The 26725-nt window shown below is 47.9% G+C and overlaps 1 protein-coding gene across 2 annotated transcripts in view; it reads left to right on the top strand.

Moving 5' to 3' along the window:
• ARFGAP3 (ADP ribosylation factor GTPase activating protein 3) overlaps positions 1–26725 on the top strand; it is a 56407-nt gene that overhangs the window by 12370 nt on the left and 17312 nt on the right. For both annotated transcript variants that reach the window (XM_003481526.4, XM_021091419.1), the window contains exons 3-11: positions 798–870; positions 3558–3689; positions 4598–4681; positions 8222–8309; positions 14419–14478; positions 16330–16376; positions 16877–17019; positions 22006–22134; positions 22944–23066. In XM_003481526.4, the coding sequence (XP_003481574.1) occupies positions 798–870; positions 3558–3689; positions 4598–4681; positions 8222–8309; positions 14419–14478; positions 16330–16376; positions 16877–17019; positions 22006–22134; positions 22944–23066 (879 nt within the window). The remainder of the gene's footprint in view (positions 1–797; positions 871–3557; positions 3690–4597; positions 4682–8221; positions 8310–14418; positions 14479–16329; positions 16377–16876; positions 17020–22005; positions 22135–22943; positions 23067–26725) is intronic.

Raw genomic sequence — 26725 nt, forward strand, 5'->3', positions numbered from 1 at the left:
AATGTGGGAAAAGCATTTTGCTCATATCTATGGACGCAATAGAAATATTTCCAACATTGTTTGGCTGTCATATCTCGCTTTACAGTGACCTCCTGTTGAGTTTTTATTCTTGGGGACTATAATTATTGCGTTTACCATGCTCTGATTTGGCCTTAGATTACGGAGAAGTGAGGCATGAGGTGTGGTGGGGTAGGAAGCACTTTTCACTTCAGCAGCGTTAAATCCTGAATTTTCCCCCTCCCGGATGATGGAGTTGTTAGGTGGGTCCCTCCACTCGATGATAAGATGTGAGCATCCTCCTGGGCCCTGTTGGGGGTCAAACTGGACAAGCAGCAGACCTGAAAAAAATCCGAACAGTACGTCTGTTTTGAGTCCAGACCCATGACCAAATTGTAGATCACAGCCCATTAAAGATGCTGGGTGAGGAGCCGACCTTGCTCCAGCAGCCCCAGGAAGCTTGTCACGTCCCTGTGCCCCGGAGGAGATGGCTGGCTGGAGTCCAGCAGCAGAAGTGCTCCTGCCTGGCGTGGCCTGCCTGTGGCCAGGCGTGGAGGAGAGCAGGAGGTCGGGGCCATCGGAGCCTTGGCTTCTAGGAAGGGGCAGAGGGGCCAGGAGCGGCTCTTACCCACTGTCACAAACCCCGGGGTGCCACCATCCTGGAAGCACGGGTCACTGTTAACACAAACTTCGAATTCCCCAGGATCCCGAAGATCAAGGAAATCTTACTCTCAAAAGTTTAGTGGCTTAATTCTAGGGAAGAGAACGTGCTAACATTGAAGAATATTCTCTCCATTTAGATCTACAGAGCTGGATTCTAACTGGTCTTGGTTTCAGCTGCGATGCATGCAAGTTGGAGGAAATGCCAGTGCAGTAAGTTCTGCTGTTTTCCTTCTTGTGTAAATGTGTGTTGCCCTGGTTTCCATGTGAGAGTTTGGGAGGCCTGTTGGGCAGCGGGAGGACAGGACGGGCTGAGGAGTTGGACGACCCAGCTGGCTTGTTTATCCAAAAATCTACCGAAAACTTAATAAACACAAAGCTCTGGGCTAGGATACAGCAACAGACAAGACAAACGAAACCCCTCCCCAGGCAGAGACAGAGGGCCGTTAAAGACGAACGAAACCCCTCCCCAGGCAGAGACAGAGGGCCGTTAAAGACGCGAATAAACAAGAAAGTAACAGGTGGGGATAACTGCTTTTGACGAAAGTTAAAACAGGAAGCGACGATGTAGAGAAACTGGGAAGCTTTATGACAACACAGTTTTTCAGTGTCCCGGGGTGACGTTTGTACTCGGAATGGGATGCCTCTAGCTGCTTTTATCTGAATTTTATCCATTAAATCTGTACATTAAAACACATGTTTTCCGCATCCTCAAATTCAGTATGTGAAGATCATGTATCAGTCTATAAACTTAGTGATTTCTGCGTAAAAATTGTTTACGTGTTCATAAGTAGATAATTTTAAAAGGGCAAATTTCCTTAACCTCATTTACAGACTTAGCTAAGGATCCACAGACATTTTAAACTTCGTTATGAACTCAGTATACCTGGTTTCTAAAACACTAAACTGGCAGCCTTACAAATCTAGCCAGCAAAATCACCCTTTATATAAAGTACCATTATATATGCCAAAATGGCATAGATTGAGTGAATCGAATTCACTTAGACATGCCATTAAACATTCAACGTATAAGAAATCAAATTTGTATACATTTCAAACAAAAATATGTCTAGCATCAATTGAATATTTCAAATTAAAATTATGAATCTAAAATAGTAGTTTTTAAAATACCAGATTCGGGAAATGCTGTTATGACATAGCGGAAACGAATCCAACTAGTAACCATGAGGATGCGGGTTCGATCCCCGGTCTCGCCCAGTGGGTCAGCGATCTGGCGTTGCCACGAGATGTGGTGTAGGTCACAGACATGGCTAGGATCCCGTGTTGCTGTCTGAGGCGTAGGCTGGCAGCTGCAGCTCCAATTCATCCCCTAGCCAGGGAACCTTCATATGCCACCGGTGCAGCCCTAAAAAGACAGTAAATAAATAAATAAATAAAATAACCTAAAAATAAAATAAAATACCAGATTCCCTGGGCTCAGTGTGTCTCAGCCTTTTGTCGTTAGTCCCTAAGCAGAACAATTAATGTTAGCTTATTTTAAATTTACACTAGATTTAGTGTGAGAAATTAAATACTAAGGAATCTGATTTTTTTCAGGTAGGGGTGAACTAAGTTTTGTGGGGTTTTTTCTCTTTCCAAGAAACAGTTTTTCCCCATTGAGACTGCATGCCTTAAGTATTTCAGACATGTTAACAGGAAGCCATGCCCGTGGTCAGTCTGTCCACAGACTTGCTCCTCAGCTCAATCCCGTGGCTCTGGTTGTATCTGCCCTCACTCCTAAGCCCTCCTGAGGTTGCAGAGTCCCCCGCACCACTGCCAAGAGCTGCTTTCTCATCTCAGCCAGCGGAGGAGGCGGGAACAGGGTGGGGAAGGGTCCGTCAGGGGTGGTTCAGCTCAGGCAGTGGAGCTAGAAGTGTCCTGCTTGGGGTTGAACGCCAGCCCTGCCCCTGGCTTTGCTGTGTGACGCTGGGCAGGTTGTTGAACCTCTCTTGCTTCCGTTTTCCCATCTGTAAGAGGGACTGTCTGAAAGTGTTAGTATGAGGCTTTGAGGGAGTGGTACCCACAAAGAACTCAGACAGGGTCTGGTCCACGGGGGTGCTCAGGCCATTATTCATCCAACTGGGTTGATAAAAGGCTTGCTCACACCTGCTTTAATGAAGTGTGAATACTATATATATATATATATATTTTTTTGTCTTTTTGCCTTTTCTAGGGCCACACCCATGGCATATGGAGGTGCCCAGGCTAGGGGTCGAATCAGAGCTGTGTAGCCACTGGCCTTCACCAGAGCCACAGCAACACGGGATCCCAAGCCATGTCTGTGACTTACACCACAGCTCACGGCAACGCCGGATCCTTAACCCACTGAGCAATAATGAAGCATGAATGCTATAACTCAGGTCTATGCATAGATCCTTCCGGGGTGGTTGAAAGCAGTGTCCTCTAGTTGTCTGAGCATCTGTCTTATCGCCTTGCCTATGTGTGATCTCCGCTGAGAAAGAAACGGTGACAAACAAGGTGAGGGCTAGCGTGGCTCTAACCCAGTTGTCAAAACCTCCAATTTAGTGGAGTCCAAGTTGAAGCAGATTCCTTGAGTTAGTTAGGTCCTTTTAGGTCCTGAGTGGAAAGCATCTCCCAAAATAGCATTCAGGATGATGGAGGTGGTTTAGTGGAAAAAGGAAGGGCCAGTTATTTCATTTTTTATTGCATTTTGTAGTGCAACTCTCATGGCCACTTTTCCAAAAATAGTAATGATATGTCTGTGGAAGATATTACCCCTTTTACAAGGGAAAATCTATTTTAAAAGTGTTCATGGTTTAAAGTATTTTGGTTTTCCCCATATTTTCAAAAAAATCTTTCATAGCATGCCATAAGCGTTTTGATCGCCACGTTAGATTGCGTGCAGTGTCGCCGTTAACCCACGAATTTTTCCTCTGCAGTCTTCCTTTTTCCATCAACACGGGTGTGCCACCAACGACACCAATGCCAAGTACAACAGTCGTGCTGCCCAGCTCTATAGGGAGAGGATCAAGTCCCTGGCCTCCCAGGCAACCAGGAAGCACGGCACGGACGTGAGCACCGCGGGACTGAGCCCTGGGGGGTCTCCTTCAGACGGACATGGGTTTCAGTAGAAAAAGTGGCTTTTTGTCCTGAGCAGTAACTCTTTCTAGCCAGATTCTCTTACCAGGAAACAATGTCTAGTGGATTCTCGTTATTCACGGGCCCATGCTAGCTCTTCACGGGCCCTGCTTGATAAGGTGGCTGAGAGCACTGAATGAGAGGGGGCTGAGGCATCACCCCTGGGGGTACAGGGCTGGTCGCCAGAGCTTCTGGGCACACTTTTGTCAGCTGTTCAAGACTGGCCCTCCTTACACGTGTTTCTGGGTAAAGACTCCTTACGTAGGATGTACTGTGGGCTCATCAAAGCTAGCTCCTCCCAGCTCTGTGCTGGGGGCCACTTTAAACAGTGCGTTCACCACCAAGAAGTGCAAAAATCTGGAAAGCACTTCACTAAATAGACTGGGAAAAGGACACGTGTTCACAGCAGGAGCCAAAACAGGGAGGCAGCGTGTCGCCTTGTTCAGCCTCAGCTGGGAATGTGCCCCTCAGGCCACAGATGCTCTGTGGCTCTGCACACGCCCACGCAGATTTGGGGTTAAAAGGAACGTGTAGCGAGTAGGCGCATTCGCAGACAGAGTCCACAGGGAGGTTTGGCTGCACTTGGGAACCTGCTCTTAGACGTCAGGTCCTTGATCTTCCCTTGGCAGAGAAGGCTTGGGAGCTGGTGTTTTGTCTTCCACCAGGTCTGGCTGCACAGCTCCGGGATGGATACACTGCAAAAACGTGCTCAGGGGCCCTGTGTGGGCCTGTTACTGACCTTACGCCCTCTTCAGCAGTGAAGAGTATTAAACAAAACCCTTTAGGGCCAGGTGGGGCTGGGTGGGATGCTGAGCGGTGTGTGTTCGTGTTTTTGTTCCAGCTGTGGCTTGATAGCTGTGTGGTCCCGCCTTCGTCCCCTCCACCAAAGGAAGAAGATTTTTTTGCGTCTCATGCTTCTCCTGAGGTATGTGTTACACTCTACATAAATCCGAAGCATGCTTCTCAGACACAAATAAAGTTGTGAAGTTCTAAGGGGCATATACGTAAAATGTTCCGGTTAGGATACAGGCAAAGCTGCTGTAAGAAACAGCCCTGAAATATAGTCCCTTAAGGCAGAAATTAACTTCCCACCCGCAGGTCAGAGGTGGGCTGTCCAGGGTTGACCAAGATTTTGTTTCGCTTTCTTCATCCTGTGGGCTCCATCTCAGGGTCCAGAGGGGCTGCCTCAGCTCGTGACCTCTCCCAGCCCACGGAGAGCAAGTGTCTCCTCCCGGGACCTCCTAGAGGTAGCACACGCCACTTCTGCTCACATCCCGCCCGCTGGGATTTAGTCCCGTGTCCTAAACTGCGCTTCCCGGGAGGCTGAGAAAGCCTGACTAGTGGTCTGTCCCAGTGCGAGGCAGAGCTTCAGAACCCACAAGAATGAGACGGTCTTTTTTAAACACAGATTTTAGGAGCTCCCATTGTGGCACAGTGGTAACAGACCCAACCAGTATCCATGAGGATGTGGGTTCAATCCCTGGCCACACTCAGGGGTTTAAGGATCTGGTGTTGTCATGAGCTGTGTGTAGGTCGCAGACATGGCTTGGATCTGTGTTGCTGTGGCTGTGGTGTCGGCCGGCAGCTGCAGCTCTGATTGGACCCCTAGCCTGGGAACTTTGATATGCCGCGGGAGCGGCCCTAAAAAGACAAAATAAATAAATACACACAGATTTTAAAAGGAGTCTGAATCTCATTGCCCCTATTTAGCTGTATACATAGAACATGTCTCAGGGCTGAGAGAATGAAATGAGAGAATGAAATGAGTTAATGCAGATAAAAGTAACTGGGACTCAGTGCAGAGGAAGCTTTCAACCAGCGCTGTTTTGTTAGCCTCATCTTTGAGGTCTGATAACAGCAGTAACAATAAGCCACGCGCCTTCTGGATTTTCCCCAAATTGCTTAGATCAGGGAACATGAGGCCTGCGAAGCCTAAAACACTTACTAACCGGCCCTTGAAGGAAGACTTTGTGACCCCAGCTGAAAGCCTCAGGTGTTCTGTTACCTGCCCTGCCTCCTCCAGTCTGTTGCGGGGGGGCCGGGGGGGGGCACACACTATTTGCTTTAACTGCTACTCTGTCCTTCTTTAATTTTCAAGGAAAAATTATCTAATGTATAAATTGCCAAACCTTGGGTTTTGTTTTTTTTTTAACTGTTATAACTTGCACATTATGTACATGGTATCATTGACATAACCAATAGTTATCAAAAAGACGAGACCAGAAAACAAGAAAAGATAAGCTGTTGTGTTGTAATCCGTTGCTGTCGTTTAATATAGAAGGAAATACAGACTATCCATGATTAGTAGCTGAGAGATGTTAGGAATAGAAATGATGGGCTAAAAAGAGGAGAAATAGGCACAGTTTAGTGTGGATGAGAGTTGGAGATATTGGTATGAATTCACGTTTGCTTTAGTATGTATCTGTAGGTGTGCATACACACACACACACACACACCATACACACAATGTATGTATGAATTCATGTTTCCTGGTATGAATTCATGTTTATCGGTATGAATTCATGTTTAGTATGTATGTATATATATACACACACACATACACACACGATGAAGAACTGATTATAGAAACTAATCATAGATAGGTGTGTACGTGAGGTCAGTACACACATAGGTGTGTTTCCTAGCTCTGTCCACCGAGAGGCCTGGAGACAGTGACAACCCAGTATAACAGGCACACCCAGCTCACACATGTTGGCTTCTAAATACCATCCTCCAGTAAAAAGAACCATGGCTACCTTTGGAGAGATGGCAGTTTCTAGGTCTAGGGCTGGGGGGCAGATGAGCCTGGAGCATCTTGCAGTGCTAGCAAGTAAGAAAGTGCTAGAAAGTAAGAAGGTGCTAGGAGGCCAGGGGATGGATGAGGCGGTCTAAAGGGCTCAGGCACTAACCCGATAGGGCCCCAGTGGTCAGAGCTGGAACAGTCTGAGCAACAAAATACATAATGACAGATTTGGACTATACTCTAAAGAATAAATTAATATCCATGAGTCCATTGGAGTTTCCTTGTGGCGCAGCCATTTAAGGATCCAGCGTTGTCACTGCAGCAGCTGGGGTCACTGCTGTGGCATGGGTTCGATCCCTGACCCAGAAACTTCCACATGCCGAGGGTGCGGCCAAAAAAAATATATGTATATATCCATGAGACCATACCGATATACACAGAGGATTGAAATAAACGGGGACCAGGGACGGTCTTCCTCGCAGAGACATTCCGAATCGCAGGTGTGCCGAGCTCAAGCCCCGCCCCTTGCATGTGGGCTGGGCTTAGTGACTCGCTTCCCAAGTCACCAGAGGCCGGGAAGGGGGAAGGTAACTTCACAGGGAGGAGACCTTGGGGAGAAGGCTGGCCTCGCCAGGGCTCAGCCGTGTTGCCCGAGGCCGGGAGAAGGCACCGCGGGGCTCTGCCGCTCTTCGCCCAGTCTAGTCTCGCCACGGGAAAACATCACAGACCCAGATGAGGGGCCTTCTGCCACACACCCGCTCAGCACCCTTCCCGAGTTCCAAGGGCCCGAAAAACCAGGAAGGACCGAGGAGACGTGACGAATGCGGTGCGGGGACCCGGGACAGCAGAGAGACCCTGGTGGGACGAACTGGTGAAATCCAAATAAAGTCTGGACTTGGCTCAGAATGTACCAGGGATGAGATCCCGCTGTACAGCCAGGGACCTCGAGCGAGTCACCCGTGACGGAACGTGATGGAGGATAGTGTGAGAAAGACAGTATATGTATGTATGTGTATCAGGGTCACTTTGCTGTACAGCAGAAATTGACAGAACAATATCAATCAACTGTAACAAAAAATGAAAACCTTAAAAAACAGAAGAATGTGCCAGTGATGATTCTTCGTTTTGACAAATGTACCCTGGGCATTTTAACCTTGGAGGAAGCTGGGCGAAGAGTATATGCAGGAGTTCCCATTGTGGTGCAGCGGAAACGAATCCGACTAGGAACTGTGAGGCTGTGGGTTCGATCCCTGGCCTCGCTCAATGGGTTAAGGATCCAGCATTGCCGTGAGCTGCAGTTTAAGGTCACAGACGCGGCTCAGATCCTGCATTGCTCTGGTTGTGGTGTAGGCCGGCAGCTGCAGCTCGGATTCGACCCCTAGCTTAGGAACTTCCATATGCCACATGTGCAGCCCTAAAAAGAAAAAACAAAACAGAGACTTAAGAATAGATATGTTTTGGAGTTCCCTGGTGGCGCAGTGGGTTAAGGATCCAGTGTAGTCCCTGCTGTGGGTGGGTTCCATCCCTGCCCTGATAACTTTTGCAGGCGGCGAGCATGGTCCCCCCTCCAAAAAAGAATAGGCATGTTTTAATAGTATCCTCCTTCCCACTAATCCAGGCACTCAGAAGGTGACTCTCTAAGTTACTAGGTTTTCCCGTTTTTATTTGTTTTTTGTGACTTTTCTTTCCTTGCTGCTAATGACTTTTCTCGCCTTGCTTCAGGGGAGCGTCCCAGGCTGGGCTTCGGCTCCGCCAGAACCGTCATCTTTAACATTGAGGAATGTGGACACCCCTCCAGCCAACAGTGAAGGTAGATCCCCCAGCGCTGCCCTGAGGGTCCCTGGCGTCTGTGCGTTATTGGAAAAGATTTCCTGGAGTTCCTGTCTCAGTGGTTAACGAATCTGACTAGGAACCGTGAGGTTGCGGGTTCGATCCCTGCCCTTGCTCAGTGGGTTAACGATCCGGCGTTGCCGTGAGCTGTGGTGTAGGTCGCAGATGCGGCTCGGATCCTGCGTTGCTGTGGCTCTGGCGTAGGCCGGTGGCTACAGCTCCAATTCGGCCCCTAGCCTGGGAACCTCCATATGCCAAGGGAGCGGCCCCCCAAAAGGCAAAAAGACAAAAAAAAAAAAAAAAAAAAAAGATTTCCCACCAGTGTCTTTTTTCCCCAGTTATCAAGTAGGGAAAAAAGGTCGCAGATCATGGAGTATGATCTCCTTTTTATAAAAAACAGCCGAAATCACACACACAGTTAACACCAAATTGTTCACTAGCGAATGCAATTACTGAGGATTTTTATTTTCAACTTGACACAGTTTTGAAGTGACAGAACTTTTATAATGAAAATATGTTACTTTTATAATCAGAAAAACAGATTTCAATTTAAAAAACCATCTAGGGAGTTCCTGTTGTGGCGCAGTGGACATGAATCCGACTAGTAATGATGAGATTGTGGGTTCAATCCCTGGCCTTGCTCAGTGGGTTAAGGATCCGGCGTTGCTGTGAGCTGTGGTATAGGTTGCAGATGCGTCTCCAATCCTGCATTGTTGTGGCTGTGGTGTAGGCCAGCAGCTGTAGCTCCGATTCGACCTCTAGCCTGGGAGCTTCCATGTGCTGTGGGTGTGGCTCTAAAAAACGAAAATAAAATAAAATTTAAAACTACTCTGTAAAGAGATGATATCTAATGTTTAACATCTGGGATTCTAGAATTATAGGATTATATTTATTATAAATATACTTCCATAAGTGGGATCAGGAATCAACATTTTCTGTTTTAAAACCGAGCATTTTTTGCTAGCCAGGGTGTTCGCATAAATAAAAAAAATAATAATAGTGGAGTTCCCTTCGTGGCTCAGTGGTCGGTGAATCCGACTAAGAACCATGAGGTTGCAGGTTTGATCCCTGGCCTCGCTCAATGGGTCGAGGATCCAGCGTTGCCATGAGCTGTGGTGTAGGTTGCAGACACGGCTTGGATCTGGCATTGCTGTGGCTCTGGTGTAAGCTGGAGGCTACAGCTCTAATTAGACCCCTGGCCTGGGAACCTCCACATGCCACGGGAGTGGCCGTAGAAAAGCCAAAAAGCCAAACAAACAAACAAAAAGAAGGGTAGTGTGCAAGAGTTCCCTTGTGGTGCAGCAAGTTCAGGATCTGATGTTGTCACTGCAGTGGTTCGAATCGCCACTGTGGCTTGGGTTCAGTCCTGGTCCAGGAACTTTCACGTGCCATAGGCAAGGGGAAAAAAAAAAAAGTCGTAATAATAACATTGGACAACTGAGCGGCAAACTCCCAGAGCGTGGGACCCTTGGAGGCGATGGCTTATGGGAGTTGGGCCTGGCACTGCTTTAAGGAACTTAGTGTAGCAGGAAGGACTAAAGAGTCACCACCTTAAGACTGGGTGATGGTATGAGAAGCTTCCTGGCAAGGATTTTGCGAGAAGGTTGAGAGTACATGGCATTTATCATGTAAAGGGTCCTAGAAGTGAGAGTCCTTCAGCTCTTGGGAGACTGGAATCAGGGAGTGTGTCGTAAAGAAAAGAGGTCCCTTCGCTTGGGTTGAATTGCCTGTTTAAGTAATCCCATTTGTGGGGGTGTCTGAGATTCCATCAGAGAGATTTAAGGATGCCTGCCTTTCATCACAGGTCTAAGAACAGGCCCATTAGTGAGTCAGGACAGGAACAGCGTGTATCCTGGAGAAGAGTGAATAATGTGGACATGTTACCTAGCGTTTTGGAAAATGTGATAAAACAAAACAGAATTCGGAGTTCCCATCATGGCACAGTGATTAACGAATCCGACTAGGAACCATGAGGTTGCGGGTTCGGTCCCTGCCCTTGCTCAGTGGGTTAAAGATCCGGCGTTGCTGTGAGCTGTGGTGTAGGTTGCAGACGCGGCTCGGATCCCGCGTTGCTGTGGCTCTGGCGTAGGCCGGTGGCTACAGCTCTGATTCGACCCCTAGCCTGGGAACCTCCATATGCCGAGGGAGCAGCCCAAGAAATGGCAAAAAGACAAAAAGAAAAAAAAAGCAGAATTCCTTCTTTACTCTTTATACCAAACTAAATTCAGGTGGGGCATTCCCCTTGTGGCACAGTAAAAACGAATCCGACTAGGATCCATGAAGTTGCAGGTTCAATCCCTGGCCTTGCTCAGTGGGTTAAGGATCCATTGTTGCTGTGAGCCATGGTGTAGGTTGCAGACAAGGCTGGGAACCTGCGTTGCTGTGGCTGTGGTGTGGGCTGGCAACTGCAGCTCCAATCCTACCCCTAGCCTGGGAACTTCCATATGCCTCGGGTGTGGCCCTAAAAAGCTAAATTAATTAATTAATTAATTCAGGTAGGTTGAAGATTTGAATATAAAGCACAAAATTATGCGGGTACTAGAAGAAACATGGGTGGGGCTTTTCTGTCACCCTTTATGCACATTCAAGATAAATTATTAATCCAACTTCTAGAAATGTAGCATTTCTGTTCTGAAGAAGTGCTTCAAAGACAAATGGTCAACAACTGCATTTCATGTATAGACAGAAAGCTTGTTTCCTTAATATGCAAAGAACCCTGACATGGCTGGTTTTCATATGATTTGTAACCTGTGATTTTTTTTTCCCCCCCGCATTTCTTCCCCTTTATTGGCTGCACCTGGGCCAGGGATCAACCCCCCCCCACCACTGCAGTGACCTGACCCACAGCAGTAGCAACACCAGATCCTTAACCTAGGCCGCCAGGGAACTCCCCCACATGTCTTCTTTTTGCACGTGACCCTGAATGCCTGCAGAGAAACCACTTCCACATCTAAGCGGCACTGAGCTGTGATTGCTCAGACTCGGGCCCCACCGCAGCCACCCTGCCCCTCCCGGTCTGCCTTCAGTTTTGTTTGCAACTTCACCTCTGATCGTCACGTGGCCACCTCCTTCCTGGGGTCTCAGCTTGAAGTCCACTTGTCAGAGAGGCCGTGTCTCACCACCAAGCGCTCACCGTCACGGTCATGTTTGTGGACGTTGTCTCCCTCTTGGCCCAGCGCGTCTCAGTTCTGGGAGTCACCATGTCCATTAGCAGGCATGCCCCTTGTGTCCCTTCACTAGGCTGAGAGCTCCTCTAAAGAAAGATTCCTTCTTCTTTTTCTTTTCTTTTTTTTAATTATGGCCACGCCTGTGGCACATGGAAGTTCCCAGGCTAAGGATCAAATCCACACCACAGCAGTGACCTGAGCCACTGCAAGGACAGTGCCAGATCCTTGACCCATTGCACTGCAAGGGAAATCCAGAGAGATTCTTTCCTTCTTTCTTTCTTTCTAAATTTTTTATTACAGTTGATTTACAATGTTCTGTCAATTTCTGCTGTATAGCAAAATGACCCAGTTTTATACGTATATATATATACACATTCTTTTCCTTAAAATATCTTCCATTGCAAGTGATTGAATATAGTTCCCTGTGCTGTACAGTAGGGCCTCATTGCTTTATCACATCCTAAATGTAATAGTTGGCATCTGCCAAACCCCAACTCCCAGTCCATCCCACTCCCTCTCCCTCCCCCTTGGCAAACTCAAGTCTGTTCTCCACGTCCATGAGTTTGTTTCTGTTTTGTAGAAAGGTTCATTTGTGCCATATTTTAGATTCCCCATAAAAGTGATGTCAGTTGGTATTTGTCTTAGGAGAGATTCTTTCTTAAAATAAGGATTCTACCTGCTGTTGATCAGTTTGTCGTTACTCAGAGGAGAGAAGAGAAAAGGTAATTCTGACTAAACAGCCTCCTGACTAACACAGAGAAAAGGTGGGCTTTGTACCTTCAGGAAGTACAGGTGGTGGTTTGGGTGTTGATACAAAATATCTTCTGAGATCAAGGTTACCTGCCATGGGAGGTCTAGCACCCTGTGAAATTCACATGTTTCCGTCTGTTTTACTAACAGAAAACTAAAGTAACTAAATGCAGAACAAGATATTTTTCTTGCGAATCAATTAGAATCTGCAATCTTAGCTGAAGAATTTCTCCTGAAAGATTTTATTGTTGAGAATGTCACCTCCCTTTGCACCTGCAGCAACACTTTCCTCTGTCTTCTCCGTCTAGAAGTTTTCTTAAGCAGTAGCTAGTCAGGGAAGCTTGTCCTCTCAGGGCTGAACCCAGCATTTCATTTGTTAGTATCCAGTGACAAGGTACAGTCTTGAATAAATTTAAGGATCATGTACAATGAAAAGAGAAGAAAAGAATTTTAGCCATTAGGATATAGGGCCTGCGACGCCCTGCTTCTGTGTTCTTACTGCTGTTTCTCCAGTGTCTTGCGGGCTGCTGGCCCATAGTAGGTCATCAGTGAGTTCTTTTTCTACACATAGTCATTGTTCTCACTCATCCTGCTTTGCCTATTTAAATGCCTTACCTATGAGTTCCCATCGTGGCTCGGTGGTTAACGAATCCAACTAGGAACCATGAGGTTGCGGGTTCGATCCCTGGCCTCGCTCAGCGGGTTAAAGATCTGGCGTTGCCATGAGCTGTGGTGTAGGTTGCAGACGCGGCTCGGATCCCACGTTGCTGTGGCTCTGGCGTAGGCCAGTGGCTACAGCTCCGATTCGACCCCTAGCCTGGGAACCTCCATGTGCCTCGGGGGCAGCCCAAGAAAAGACAAAGAAAAAAAAATGCCTTTTTACCTAGAGATTACCTTTGGAAATATTTATAAAAACAAAATACTTGAGTATCTGCTTAACCACTGATGGGCCTCTGATTGAGATATAATTTACATACCCTAAAATTGAACCTCTTTAAAGTGTACAAAGCATTGGTTTTTAGTACAGTCACGAAGTTGTGCGACTCTCACTGCTGTCTAATTTCAGGATGTTTTCAGCAGCCCAAAGCCCCTCCCATTAGCAGGCACTCGCCATTCTCTGCCTGCCCCCAGCCCCTCGCAACCACGAGTCTGCTGTCTGTCTCTAAGGACCTGCCTATCCTGGACATTTCGTATCTATGGAATCATACAATATGTGGCCTTTCGTAACTGGCTGCTTGTGCTTAGCACAGTTTCTTCAAGGTTCATCCATATAGTAGCACGTATCAGTATTTCTTTTCCTGGCGTGAATATACTACATTTTGTTTGTCCATATTTTTTTTTTTTTTTTTTTGTCTTTTTATGGCCACACCCACTCCACATGGAAGTTCCCAGGCTAGGGGTCTAATCGGAGCTACAGCTGCCAGCCTACGCCACAGCCATAGCAATGCAGGATCCAAGCCACATCTGCCACCTACACCACAGCTCACAGCCATGCCAGATCCTTAACCCACTGAGGGAGGCCAAGGGATCAAACCCACAACCTCGTGGTTCCTAGTTGGATTTGTTTCTGCTGGGCCCCGATGGGAACTCCTAACCAGGATGATTTTTTAGGTCAACCAGAAGATAGGGCAGGCTTATTAGCAACTGAAAATGTAGGTTTCTATCATTGTTATAATTTTGGTGTTAGAATTTCCAAGTGTTGACATACATTGGGTCTGAAGTCCACATATCTACAGGGTATCTCAGAGCAGTTTACTTTAAAACACCAGATCGTAGGGTGGCCTTCCCAGTGACTTCAGCTGGGGAGATCACTAACATTTTTATGCTACAGAGCAACTGGAAACAAAGTACACCTGTTGTAATGGACCTTTACATCAGAATTCTTAAAGTGATAAAATAGAATATCAAGCTAAAAAGAGACGATAATCAGGAGTTCCCTGGGGGCCTAGTAGTGGAGGATGTGGCATTGTCCCTGCTGTGGCATGGGTTTGATCCCTGGCCCGGGAACTTCCGCATGCCATGGGTATGGCCAAAAAAAAAAAAAGAAAAGAAAACAGAGTCATTGACAGAATTGGCTGAAATAAGTCGTACTGAGCAAGTCGAACGTGTTATATATTCAGAAGCACATATGAGTATATTATCTTCATGAATACCGATATTTTTAACTTTCAGGAGGAGCAGAACAAGGACCAAGCGTGGAAGGTCTTAATGTGCCCACTAAGGCTGCTCTAGGTGAGCTGCGTGAACCCTGCATTCTGACGCGGAGGGTGAGATGAATTGAGAAAAAAGATGAATCCCGGCTTTACATTCTGCCTCGACCTTAGAGAGTGATATGGCATCACGACTGCTCATCTATCACTGAGATTTATCTACAGCAAAAACCGCTGTCCTGCTGCCACCTGTGATGATGCCTGGGACACGCAGCAGCCCGTGTCCCCGGCGAAGGTGGCTCTTGGTGTTCTGCTGGTTTATGTCGCAGCATAAGCAGAGGCCAGGGCAGCCTTGTCATCTCCCGTTACTCGCAAACTCAGCATTTTCCTTTCTTTCTGATCTTATTACGGGTGAACGTCCTCTCTCATTTTTCACTCTCAGGGAATTATAATCCGAAATTAGTGCACCTTACACTGCATTAATTGCAAAACAGCTGCTTTGGTGAAAGATAACTAAACTGTGAGGCACATTCCAGGCAGTTTCATCACGTGTTAATACATGTGGAGGAGGTCGGGAGCAAATTATGTGAGTCCTGCAATACAAATCCGAAAGAACGTGACGAAAAGGCAGATTTTCACGGCCGTCTTTTTTCTCCTCTTGACGTGATGTTACTCTCTCTAGGACTGAAAATGTTCGTCTTTGTTGTTTGTAGTTTTATGCTCTCTTTTCCTATTAAAGTGCAGTCTCATCTTTGCACGAATAAAAGAATACAGTCTTACTGGGTTTCTTAAACATCATTTTAGAAACAGAGTATGTAATCCAAGATTAAAATTTACCCAGAAAATGATTTTTAAGAAAGTACCTAAAAGCATCGTATGTTTTTGCGCAATTTAGAAAGCGATACTATCAACATGAGAATGTCGTGTATTATCCATGGATATGATAAAATCTGTACATAAGTCCAGATGGAAAAGCACATCGCTGCTTTAGTTGTATCCATAAAGCCTGGCTAACTTTGTATTTTAGAATAATTTTGGGAGTTCCCGTCGTGGCTCAATGGTTAACGAATCCGACTAGGAACCATGAGGTTGCAGGTTCGGTCCCTGCCCTTGCTTGGTGGGTTAAGGATCTGGTGTTGCCAAGAGCTGTGGTGTAGGTTGCAGACGCGGCTCGGATCCTGCGTTGCTGTGGCTCTGGCGTAGGTCGGTGGCTACAGCTCCGATTGGACCCCTAGCCTGGGAACCTCCGTATGCCAAGGGAGCGGCCCCCCAAAAGGCAAAAAAGACAAAATAAATAAATAAAATAAAATAATTTTGGAAGTTTTTGAAGAGTAGAGATTAATAGAAGAGTGTGTTCTCACAGACATAAGAAATGCTCCTGAAGGAAGTGATAAATGCATCAAGCTCATTTCTCTTCACATGGCATCCAAAAAAATATGTACTCTCTGAGTTTGGGCTCCATTTTAATGAAGCTCTGTTAATCAAATAAAAAAAAAAAAAAAGCGCTCAGAGTTCCTGTTGTGGCACAGTGGAAACGAATCCGACTAAGAACCACGAGGTCACAGGTTCGATTCCTGGCCTTGTTCAGTGGGTTAAGGATCCGGCGCTGCTATGAGCTGTGGTGTAGGTCACAGATGAGGCTCTGATCTGACATGGTTGTGGCTGTGGCTTAGGCTGGCAGCTGTAGCTCTGATTAAACCCCTAGCCTGGGAACCTCCATATGCCGCAGGTGCAGCCCTAAAAAGCAAAACAAAACAAAACAAAAAAAAACCACTCATATACTTGATTCTTCTTGACAGCAAACTAATGTGGAAAAAGTTATAGCCTCTTAAACAATAATTACAGTATCTTAGAATGTTTTTAAGAAACACTAAAAAATAGAAAAATTATGTATTTCCATTGGTCTGACTTTCCACTTTCTATTTTTTGGCAGAGGTTTCCTCCATCATAAAAAAGAAACCAAATCAGGCCAGACGAGGAGTAAGTATTCTGTGTAAGGTCTCTGGTGGTCCCGCTCTGAGATGGGTTATGCTCTCAAGAAAACCACCGCTGTCATCTCGCTGGTCTTTATCTCGAGCCATATCACAGTAAATGTGGCTTTGGTTAAGTTTATTTTGGCCAGTATGGTGAATGTCAGGCTGCTGAAGATTTTCTAGAACGCGTGTTTAATAACGTTTCTTATTCCAGGGCTGGAGGGTGGTCACGGGGCAGGGGGGCGTTCAGAGGTTGGGATTCCTGGCAGAGCCCCTCTGGAGGCAGGCGCGGCGTCTGAGCCCCACTCGTCACTTGCTGGCCGTGTGGTCTCGGTCGAGTCCCTCACCTGGCAGGAGCCTCAGGTGTGCCCCTGTCACCAGGGCTGGTGACGACCCCCACCTCACCGAGTCGTGAGGTCGGGGTCCTCACCCCCCATGCGTGTTAGCTGTTCGCAGACAGCTCCAGACAGTCAGGGGTAGAATGTAATCTTATGCTGTGTCTTCCAGCTTGGGGCCAAAAAAGGAAGTCTGGGAGCCCAGAAACTGGCGAATACGAGCTTTAATGAAATTGAAAAACAAGCCCAAGCTGTAGATAAGATGAAGGAACAGGAAGACCTTCTGGCCAGGACGGCTTCTAAGGAGGAATCGATGTAAGTGTGATTGTGTCACTCGCGCGTCCTCGTGGCTGAACCTGTCCAAGAAACAGCTCTGAGCCCAGCTTTCCAAGCGCCATTCCTCTTTCCATGTGCGTGCGAGGAGGCTAATGCAGAGTTTAGGTGTGCAAAAACTTAATACCCATCTAGGGCCGTGTAGGTTGGAAGGCGAGAGGGGTGGGGAGGGAGGGCAGCTGCCATTTCCGGTGGCAGTTGTACAGGCAGGCCTGGGAGGGGGGACACGAGAAGGGAGAGACAGAGACGTGTCTGCAGGTACTTATGCAGGAGAGCTGCTCAGCATCTTTTGTCACCAGGGAAAGGCAAGTCCGAGCCACAGCGAGATGCCCCTCACTCACGGGGAGACATACAGTAACTGGTGTGGGTGAGAAAGCAGAGAAGCTGGTGCCCTCGTGCTGCACCGGTGACAGTGTGCCCAGCAGCAGTCCCACTCCGAAGAACATATGCAGAGAAATCAACATACGTGCCCACGCATCCACACCAAAACTTGTACATGTGTTCACAGCAGCCTTAATCCTCATAGCCCCAAAGTAGAAACAACCCATGTGTCCGTCAACTAGTGAATGGACAAACAAAATATGTGTCTTCGTATAATGGAATATTATTTGTCCGTGAAAAGGACGCAGGCACTGATACATGCTACGGCACTGATAAATCTTGAAAAGTTTATGCTAAGAAAGAAGCTGGGAGTTCCCTTGTGGTGCAATAGGTTAAGGATCTGGCTTTGTCACTGTGGCAGCTCAGCTTGCTGCTGTGGTGTGGGTTCAATCCCTGGCCTGGAAATTGCTACATGCTGCAGGTGCAGCCAAAAAAAAAAAAAAAAACCAAAAAGGATAATGAAATTAAAAAAAAAAGAAAGAAGCGGATCCCAAAAGACCCCATACTGTATAATTCCTTAGATATGGCATGTCCAAATTAAGCAAATCCAGCAACAGAAAGCAGGTTGGTGGCTGTCAGGGGCTGGGGACGGGGGCGGGGGGAGGGTAATGAGGCGTCACGAGTAATGGGTTTCACTGGGGAGTGATGAAAAGTTCTGGAATTACTGGAGATGTTCAGCAGACCCCATGAGTATACTAAACACCACCGAATCGTGTACTTCAAAAGGGTCAGTTTTGTGGTATGTGAGTTATATCTCGGTAATGAAAAATGTATTTATCCTGGGAAGCCCCCGTGGCGACTGAATTCCAACTCTTGCACAGAAGGCTGTGGGTCGGGTGATACCTTCAGAGGTTTTGAGCCTGGATCTTGGAGGGTCTCCGAGTCGGACTCGGCACAGAGGAGGCGGAGCAAGAAGAGCCTTCGAGGGAAGCAGAGGGCGCCCGACGTTTGTACGGGGTTCCGCCTGGACTGGAGACTTGAGAATAGTGACGTGGGCCACCCTGGAGTCAGGCCCGTGGGTTTAAGTCACGCGGAGAGGAGAGGAGCGCCGTGGGGGAGGGTGTCCTGGAAAGTGCGTTTGGTAGCTGCGTCCCGGCCAGACGAGGGACGTATCGTAAGTAGATACTTAAGGCTCTTGAGAGGTTTTCATTTGTGTTGACAAGAGAAGGGACATACGGCTGCCTGGAAAGTGCCCATGACTGGGCATAAGAGCCAAGAAAGGAGGGCGACTGGGAGTCTGACTTTGTGTGTGTGTTTATTGTATTTATCTGGTGTTTTCTCTTATCTTCATGTGTATCTGCTTTAGCTTGAGTTCATGACTACAGGCTGCATCATGAAGAAAATAATAGTCCTTGATGAGGTTGTTTTGAGGATTCGTTTAGTTCATGCTCATCAACATGCATTAAGCAGTGCCTGGCGCACAATTGGTGCGCAGTCCGTGTGGCTTCTTACTATTTGTGCTAACAGTTTGCCAAGCAGATTCTGATTCGCCAGATGATATGAAATTGCTTCTTGTTTCTTGTTGTCATTCAACTCACAGGACGTAGGGGGCAGCACTAAACTGAGTTTAGGTTAAATGTGACCGGAATGCGGAGCGGTCACAGAGTTCACCTTGATCTCTGGCTGTGCTAGGTCTTTTGATGCTGGGAAAGGGGATGGTTAAATCTGAGTGTGTCTGAGAACGGGCTCTGCCAGACGGCTCCTGTATGAGGTTTGACCGTGCAGAGCCCCTGCCTGCTCAGAACAAAGATCCAGAAAGCCAGAGCCTCCCTCCCTGAAGCTCAGGTGGATGGGAACTAGTCTGTTCATGTTAGAAACCACACCAGCCGTCGCTTGTGTCTTTCGTCAGGACTGCTCAGTGCAGCATAAAAGCAAAGGTGCAGATCGCGGGGGGTGTTTATGGACTGTGAACCTAAGCCCAATTCGACCCCTTTCGTGGACTGGTTCAGAACAGCTGCACCACCTCCCTAATCGCCGCTCAGATGCATCAGAGCTCAGCATCGCCACCCAGGGCTCTGCCAGCCGTGGGAAAGTGCCCGGGCTTGCTTCTTTCCTCTTGGGCAAGGTCGCTGTTGAAGCGGCTGCGAAGAAAGTTACTTCAGCTTGGTCACCTGTCAGGAGCAGCACTGCTTGCTTCTTCACCTGTCAGGAGCAGCACTGCTTCTTCACCTGTCGGAGCAGCACTGCTTCTGTGTCATCTGGAGGTAAAACTAAACTCTTCGTGCAGCAGCCTTACCCTCACCGGGTGGCAGCTCACGGGTCTGCGCACAGTTGGGCCGGAAGCGTGAGAACAGGCAGAGCTTGACCTGAGCATCCAGCCAGCCCTCCCCTGAGCCTGGTTCTGGGAAGGGCTCCTGCGGGTCTGAGAAGCTCGCAGTTCTGGCATCTTCGTTCTCTTAGTGTGTCTCTTGGTGTTAATTCATGCTTTGGACGAGGGTTAGACCCAGCCGCACGTCAGATGCCCCAAGAAGGAAGATGCTCCCTCTCATGTCTTTCTCACTCCCAGCCCTTCCTCTCCAGAAGACTCTGTTCCCACAGTGACACAGATCTCTAGGTACACAGATCTGATGTTATCCTCCAAAACTATACCTGAAAGAGTGTTGCTTATTTTCTGAGCAATGGAGTGAGTATGTTGCCATTACCCATATTCCAGTAGGAATAACAGTAAAGAAAACAAGCTGCCAGATCAAAGTAGAAATCCTGCATCACCATTAAGGAGGGAAACAGCCAAAGCAAGCGTGTCTTTCCCTAGTAAGAAATTCTGTTGTCCTTCCCTCATGGACCTTAGATAGTGTCGTTCTTACGAGGACGCGTGCCATTTTATGCAGTGGATGATAGCCTAGAAATCCTGATGAGGTAGGATGTCATTTTTCAGGGTCTTGAAATTTTGTTGCTTTCTTACTAATATGATAAATCGCTTGTGTGGTTGCTAATATGGGCCTGGTTTTCTTTATGAAAAATTCAGTGTTTGTAGTGTTTTTAGAAATCTGAGAGTGAGGGCAGTGTTTGGTGCATCCTCCCCGTCCCCCAAGGTGCAGTATTTGTCACAGATATTTGAAAGGCAGATGCTGCGTGGCTGAATGACGGTACAGAAGAAGGTGTTGGCTGAGGAATGGCTCCTCCGTTGTAAACGAGCCTGATCACAGGAAGAGATCCCATGGGAAATAATCCTGTAACCTGAAGAATCCTTTTGCAATGAAGTAATCCCTTCTTAATTTATCTACACGTGCGTTTTAAAGTTAAATCTACGTATGCGCTTTATCTCAAACCGAAGCAAACCGATGAGACTAACTTTGAATTTTTGACATGAAAAGTGGAAGTACTCAGTCAAATATTAGTCCAAGTAGGAAATGCTGCTTCTATTATCCCATAGAGAAATAATTTTAGGGTACATCATGACATTTTAAGTGGTATTGATTTTGGAGGGACAGCCGTGAGTGGCGGCTGGAAGCGAGGTCTTAATTCTCTGCTCAGGAACTGAATTGGACCTGGGCAGCCTGGATGAAAACCAGGCACCTTAGTCACCAGGCCAGCTAGAGGCTGAAAGCAGAAGGGCCCTGATCCGTGGCCCCTGTTGAAAGCACGACTGTTTCACGGAGGCAGAGGCTGTGAGCACAGGTATAGAGTGCACGGTGAGAAACGCAGTGCCCCACGCGGGAGAGCACAGAGCGCGGAGACGCCGCCCGTTTGTCTCGGGCGGAGGTGAGGCAGCGACCCACGGCCGAAGGCCTGCGGGTGCAGGCATCCCCCCCGCACGAGCAGCGCCCCGGAGAGGTGACCTAGACCACGTGAGGGGGAGAGGTCTCCCGGTCTTTGTCTTCCTTGGGCCAATGATGTTTTATCTTTGGCACCTGACCAGACCCAGGACCCTCTCCCGTCTGCGTGCGCGTCTTTTGGCCCAGATGGGTTCCCGAGCAGAGCAGAGCGTGGCGGGAAGCTTATCCAGACCTATTATGGCCTGCCCCCCCCTTTCTGACCCAGAGGGGTGTCTCTTTGCGTGTGTAGTTGGGGTCTCCCTGACCCGGAGGATGGGGAGCACGGGACTCTCTCCTCTTCTGTCCACGCGGGGCTCAGCCGCCTTGGTCCTGTCATTACCGTGGTCTGGCGGGTTCACAGACGACGAGCACCAGTTATGTGCCTCGTGCCTGGTGTTATTTCTGGCCTGAAGCAGAGCTGGGGCTGCTTGTAAATGTTTGTCCCGGCGCCCACCTCTCTCCCGGTTCAGGAAGCGTAAATAAGACAACAGTTGTACCTGCCTCCTGCCTCGAGGAGCGGAAATAAGAGGCTCTGGCAAACGTTACCCTAGAGCCCATCTACCTCCTGCCTCAGTATAAATTATTATTACATGATAATAAGCAGTGCAACTTCATCAGCCACCAAAAACTAGCTATGAACTCATTCACATTTTCTTGAGCATCTACTCAAAACAGACCTTTACAAAATATGCCAGCCTGCCTTCATAATTGTTAATTTTGGAAAGAAGCGTAAAGCTAAAAGTACGAGCGATGTGTTTAATGTTCTTGTTTTTTTTTTAATTTAAGAACACAGCATTAAGCTAAATTAAGGAGCATTTGGTTTTTCTGGCAGTGTTTCATCGTTACGATTAGCCTATAAGGATCTTGAAATTCAGATGAAGAAAGAGGAAAAGATGAACATGAGTGGCCAAAAAAAGGTGGAATCAGAGAGACTTGGCATGGGGTTTGGAAACTGCAGAAGGTGTGTAAGACTCTGCTTTCTTGGATTTCACAATTTAAACTAGTTTGCTGATCATGCATGGGTTTTCTTGTTAATTCCAACTTCAGAAATATTTTTTCATCGCTCAGTTTCTTCAGTTGTTTCTCTTTACAGTCGGCCCTCAGCCCCCAACTCTCTGTACCCACAGGTTTTGCATTTGCAGATTCAACCAACTGTGGAACAAAAATATTTTTTTTGGGGGGGGTGTCCAGGGGAGAATTCCAGAAAGTCCCAAAAAGCAAAACCTGAATTTACTGCACATACCACACTTACGGGCAACTATTTACATAGTATTTATCTTGTATTTGCAATTATTTACACAGTATTTACATTGCATTAGGGGTTACTGGTAAGCTACAGATGATTTAAAGTACAAAGGAGTAACGTGGATTTTTGTGTCTGCTGGGGTCCTGAAACCAAATCCCCGTCAGATAAAGAGGGACAGATCCAAGGGATAGCTGTGTTCACTGTCACGTGAAAAATTCCAAATTTGACTCTTAGATAAAAGGAAATAGGTCTGACTTGTCATTAAGTCACAAGTATAACTGATACGTGTGACTGTATTTTGTATAATTCGTTACAATCTAATTGATTACCTTAATTATCCACTAAGGTCCAGTATTTTTCAGTGCTTATACCAAAAAAAAGTGTTTTTTTTTTAATTTTTTATTTCTCATGTTTTTAGCCCCACTAATAAGTACCCTTTTGTTGCGAGTATAGACAAAAACGTTCGCTCTTTGGTGACTCTAAGTGTCGTCGTGAACTAATGTCGTTCTTTTCCATTTGACAAGTGGTATCTCCCATTCGGTGACTTCCGACATGCAGACCATTGAACAGGAAACGCCGGTCGTGGCAAAACCAAGAAAAAAGTACAGTGATGACAATGACGACTCATATTTTACTTCCACCTCAAGGTAATGTGTTCAGAGGCCTCCTCAAAGTGTGGTTTTGGAGAAGCGGTGATTGGCACGGGCTTGTTTGTCTGCCTACATTGGGAACAAACACAGATCCGTTGATTTCACTGTTGAAAGCTTTGGCTGGAGTCAAGGATATCCTTTGGGGAAAAAATGGGGAGGCATTCTTTAGCGGACAGTGTTTGCTAATATTAAAATGTTTGATAAGAAAATCACCAGCCAAGAGTGAAAATAAAAGTGTGAAATTGGAGAAATATGCCATCCGCAGGCGTGGGTTGAGTTGTCTCGTCTCATTCCAGCAGTTGGCATATCTCACAGCTGTGCCTTCAGGAGATTCTCTTGTTTTGGGATACCGGCCTCCGGAGTCTCCCCTTAGCAGGACAGACTATTAAATAATAATGCTGCTAAATGTTACTGAACCACTTGCTGACTGTGTGTGCCTATTTATTAATGAAACACACCGTTTCCCCCTGAGGGGCTCCCACGGCTGACACCTAGTTCCTGTCCTTCTGCGTTCACCGTCCAGGAGGGACAAGCGGCCTAACCTCAGCAGGAAGCTGACCTTGGAGAGGCCGTGGTTCAGGTTCAGGCTGCCGGCAGGGGCTGGAGAACAAGCTTAAACTTGAATCGACTCACCCCGTGCTGTTCCTCCAAGAAGCTGACGGGCACCTGCTCAATAGGCCCCAACTGAGCCCTGGCTGAGAAGCTTCAGGAATCCTGTAGGCCACCCACTCCAAAGGCTTAGGCAAAAGACTGGCTCTAAAAAGGCCGTTGTTGCTATGAAACAATTAGTTATGGTTTGAAACCGGGGAGCAGGTGGTGTTTTATACCGACCACACTTTGCTGGCTTCCTGCCAGAGTCCTCGATGCGTTATCGTCACCTGCCGGTTTTTCTGATGGGACCTCAGCACCTCTGCTGGTCCTCCTGGTCTGCCTTGGTCATAAACCGTTGGTAGAACAATACTTACTTTGGCAAACAAAGTAGAATAAACATGGACTCCCAGAAAGCAGACACATTCCACGAAGAGCTCGCATTGCTTCCAAATTATTCATTAGCCCATTAGAACTTGAGTATTATGAATTATGAAAGAGTGCTGTTTCTAGTAAAAATAAGATCAACCATATCTTTGGGGGTTTTCTAATTGAGTTCCATTATTTCCAGGACGTAAACAATGTAATTATATATTGAGTACAAAATAAAGGAACTGGAACAATTTGTTCAGCCTTAGAGAGCCAGTGTGGCCTTCAGTGGAAAAGACGGTTGTCCTTGCTGTAAATCAGATAGATATGTGGTATCGAGGTGCTCTCATCAAGGGCTTCTAAGGAGCGTTTTTCAGGGCTGGGTGAAGCCAGAGTGGAAGGGTGAAAATAGAAGTGAAAGGCCTCGAGAACGAGGATCTACAGATCAAAACATGAGAGAGTCAGTAAGAGCCGGTGACCCGGGGCGGCTGATGTGGTTCTAGGGAAGGGCAGGTGCCCACAGCCAGCAGTGGATGCCGTCACCCCATCCCCCCGCCGGCGTCTGGAGGCCTGGCTGGCATCTGCCTGCCCCCCTCACGGTGTGGGTGCGCAGAGAGCCTCGCTGGGTGAACGTGGGAGGAGCACGCACCCGCCCTCGCCACCCCCACCCCAGCAGGACCCCGGCAGGATGGCTTTCTCCAGCCTTTGGATTTTTGGATGGTCCAGTCACTTAAAAAAAAAAAAAAAAAAAAAAAAAGAGTTCCCGTTGTGGCTTATCGGAAACAAACCTGATTCGTATCCATGAGGACGCAGGTTCAATCCCTGGCCTTGCTCAGTGGGTTAAGGATCTGGCGTTGCCGTGAGCTGTGGTGTAGGTCACAGATGCGGCTCAGATTGGGCATTGCTGTGGCTGTGGTGTAGGCCAGGAGCTGCAGCTCCAATTCGACCCCTAACCACCTGGGAACGTCCATATGCCACAGATGTGGCCCCAAAAAGACCAAAAAAAAAAAAAAAACCTGATGCCCCTCACATCCCAGGATAAGCACTTTGGCTTTTATGAATGAAGAACCTTTCCTTAGAGGGATACTAAACCCGAGAAACTCTGAGTCCCAGTACCTCCAAGTCAGAAGGGCCCAGGATTTCCAGCCGCCCCATCCCAGTGCTCGGCCCCCCACCCCAGGGCCCTCAGGGGACCACGCAGCCACCTCACACTCCTCCTCCTCCTCAAGCCGTTCGGTCCTCGGGCAGCTACGAGGACCGCTTGCCTCACGCTTCCACGTCTCCCTGGGTTTCTGAGCTCAGGTCACCAGCCCCACGGGGCAGGGACTGGCCGTCTTCTTGCCCAGCAGAGTGCCAGCCCCTCAGAGGTGCTTATTAAGTGGTTTCAAAGTTGTTTATTGAGTTGGTCTTAGCTCTTTCCCTCGGGCCCTTAGAAATACGCCCCCCAGGCGTTTGAAGATAACTTTCCAGGCCGACAGGTGGGCCACATCTTTCAAGCTTTCATTCTCAGTGACTTCGGTTCCTCTTCGCCATCCTGGTCTCCTCTGAACAGCCACCGGTTGGCTCTGTTCCTCTGAGCAGAGCCCAGGGCTCAGGGCTCATCCGCCGAGAGCCACGGGGAGACCTGGTCAGTCTCCAGCTGAAATCCAGACATGCTTTGAACACAGCGTGGTGTCCTTCCTGGGCAGAGAAGGCCCGCGTAACCAGATTTGCTCCTAATGACCTCCTTGCCAGAGAAGGCAGAAACCACATTTGGAAATTCTGCTTTTTTCCTGTGATCCATATAAAGTCATACCATCTGCTTCAAACAGCAGGTTTGTCCACCCCTCCTCTTTTTCTGCAAGAAAAAAAGCGTGTATTTACTCTTACCCCCACCTCCACCCTCCCTCCCCCCAGTCCTAGCTCATCTGGGTCCTTGGGCTGTTTGTCCTCGCCTGTCCCTGCGGCCCTCTCCTACTCATCTTGAGTCACAAGCCCACCGACCGCCTGGGCTTTCCATCGCCGAGCGACTCCTTCTGCCCTCACCTTGTCCTGTCCTTGCTTTCTGAAGGGAGCCTGGTGTCACTCTTGAAAGCCTCTGCGTCCTCTCCCATCATCCTTCTAAGACCTAAGAAGGACCTGCCTCTCTCCTCTGAACATCTTGAACCACCTTTACAAGGAGGGCATGTCTGGCCGGCTCTTTCTGTCCTAAGCTGTCGTGAACTCTGAAACGGCACAGTCACTTTGTATCAAGGCTCTGGCACCCCCACCTCACCTACCAGTTCTCTGTCCTGTTCCAGGCAAACCCTGCTGCTCTTGATCAAAGATTTTTCTCCCACCACCCAGGACCGAGGGCTGCCATTGGGTTTTGTTCCCTGAGCCACACCCTGCTCAGTGATGCTCAGCCAATGAATGTGTAAACCAGCCCAGAGGGCCAGCGTCTCCTCTGAGATGCTTACAACGAAGTTCACTTCAAGCTCTAGACTGAAAGAGCCTCAGCAGGATGGTCCAGTGGTCAGCACTCTGCGCCCGGCAGGAAGGGCTGATTAGCATCGTTTACACTAAGCAGTAGTTACAGGGAGGAGAGATGCCTGATACGATGGCTGACCTGGCAGGATTGCCAACAAGGAGCTGATTAGGCAGGGGTCAGGTCTGCAGGCCCCAGTGCTCTATGTGTGACTGGCTCACCTACAGGGGAGTCGCACAAAGATGCCGTGCGC

The sequence above is a fragment of the Sus scrofa genome, chromosome 5 (genome assembly GCF_000003025.6).
Source record: "Sus scrofa isolate TJ Tabasco breed Duroc chromosome 5, Sscrofa11.1, whole genome shotgun sequence".
Lineage (NCBI taxonomy): Eukaryota > Metazoa > Chordata > Mammalia > Artiodactyla > Suidae > Sus > Sus scrofa.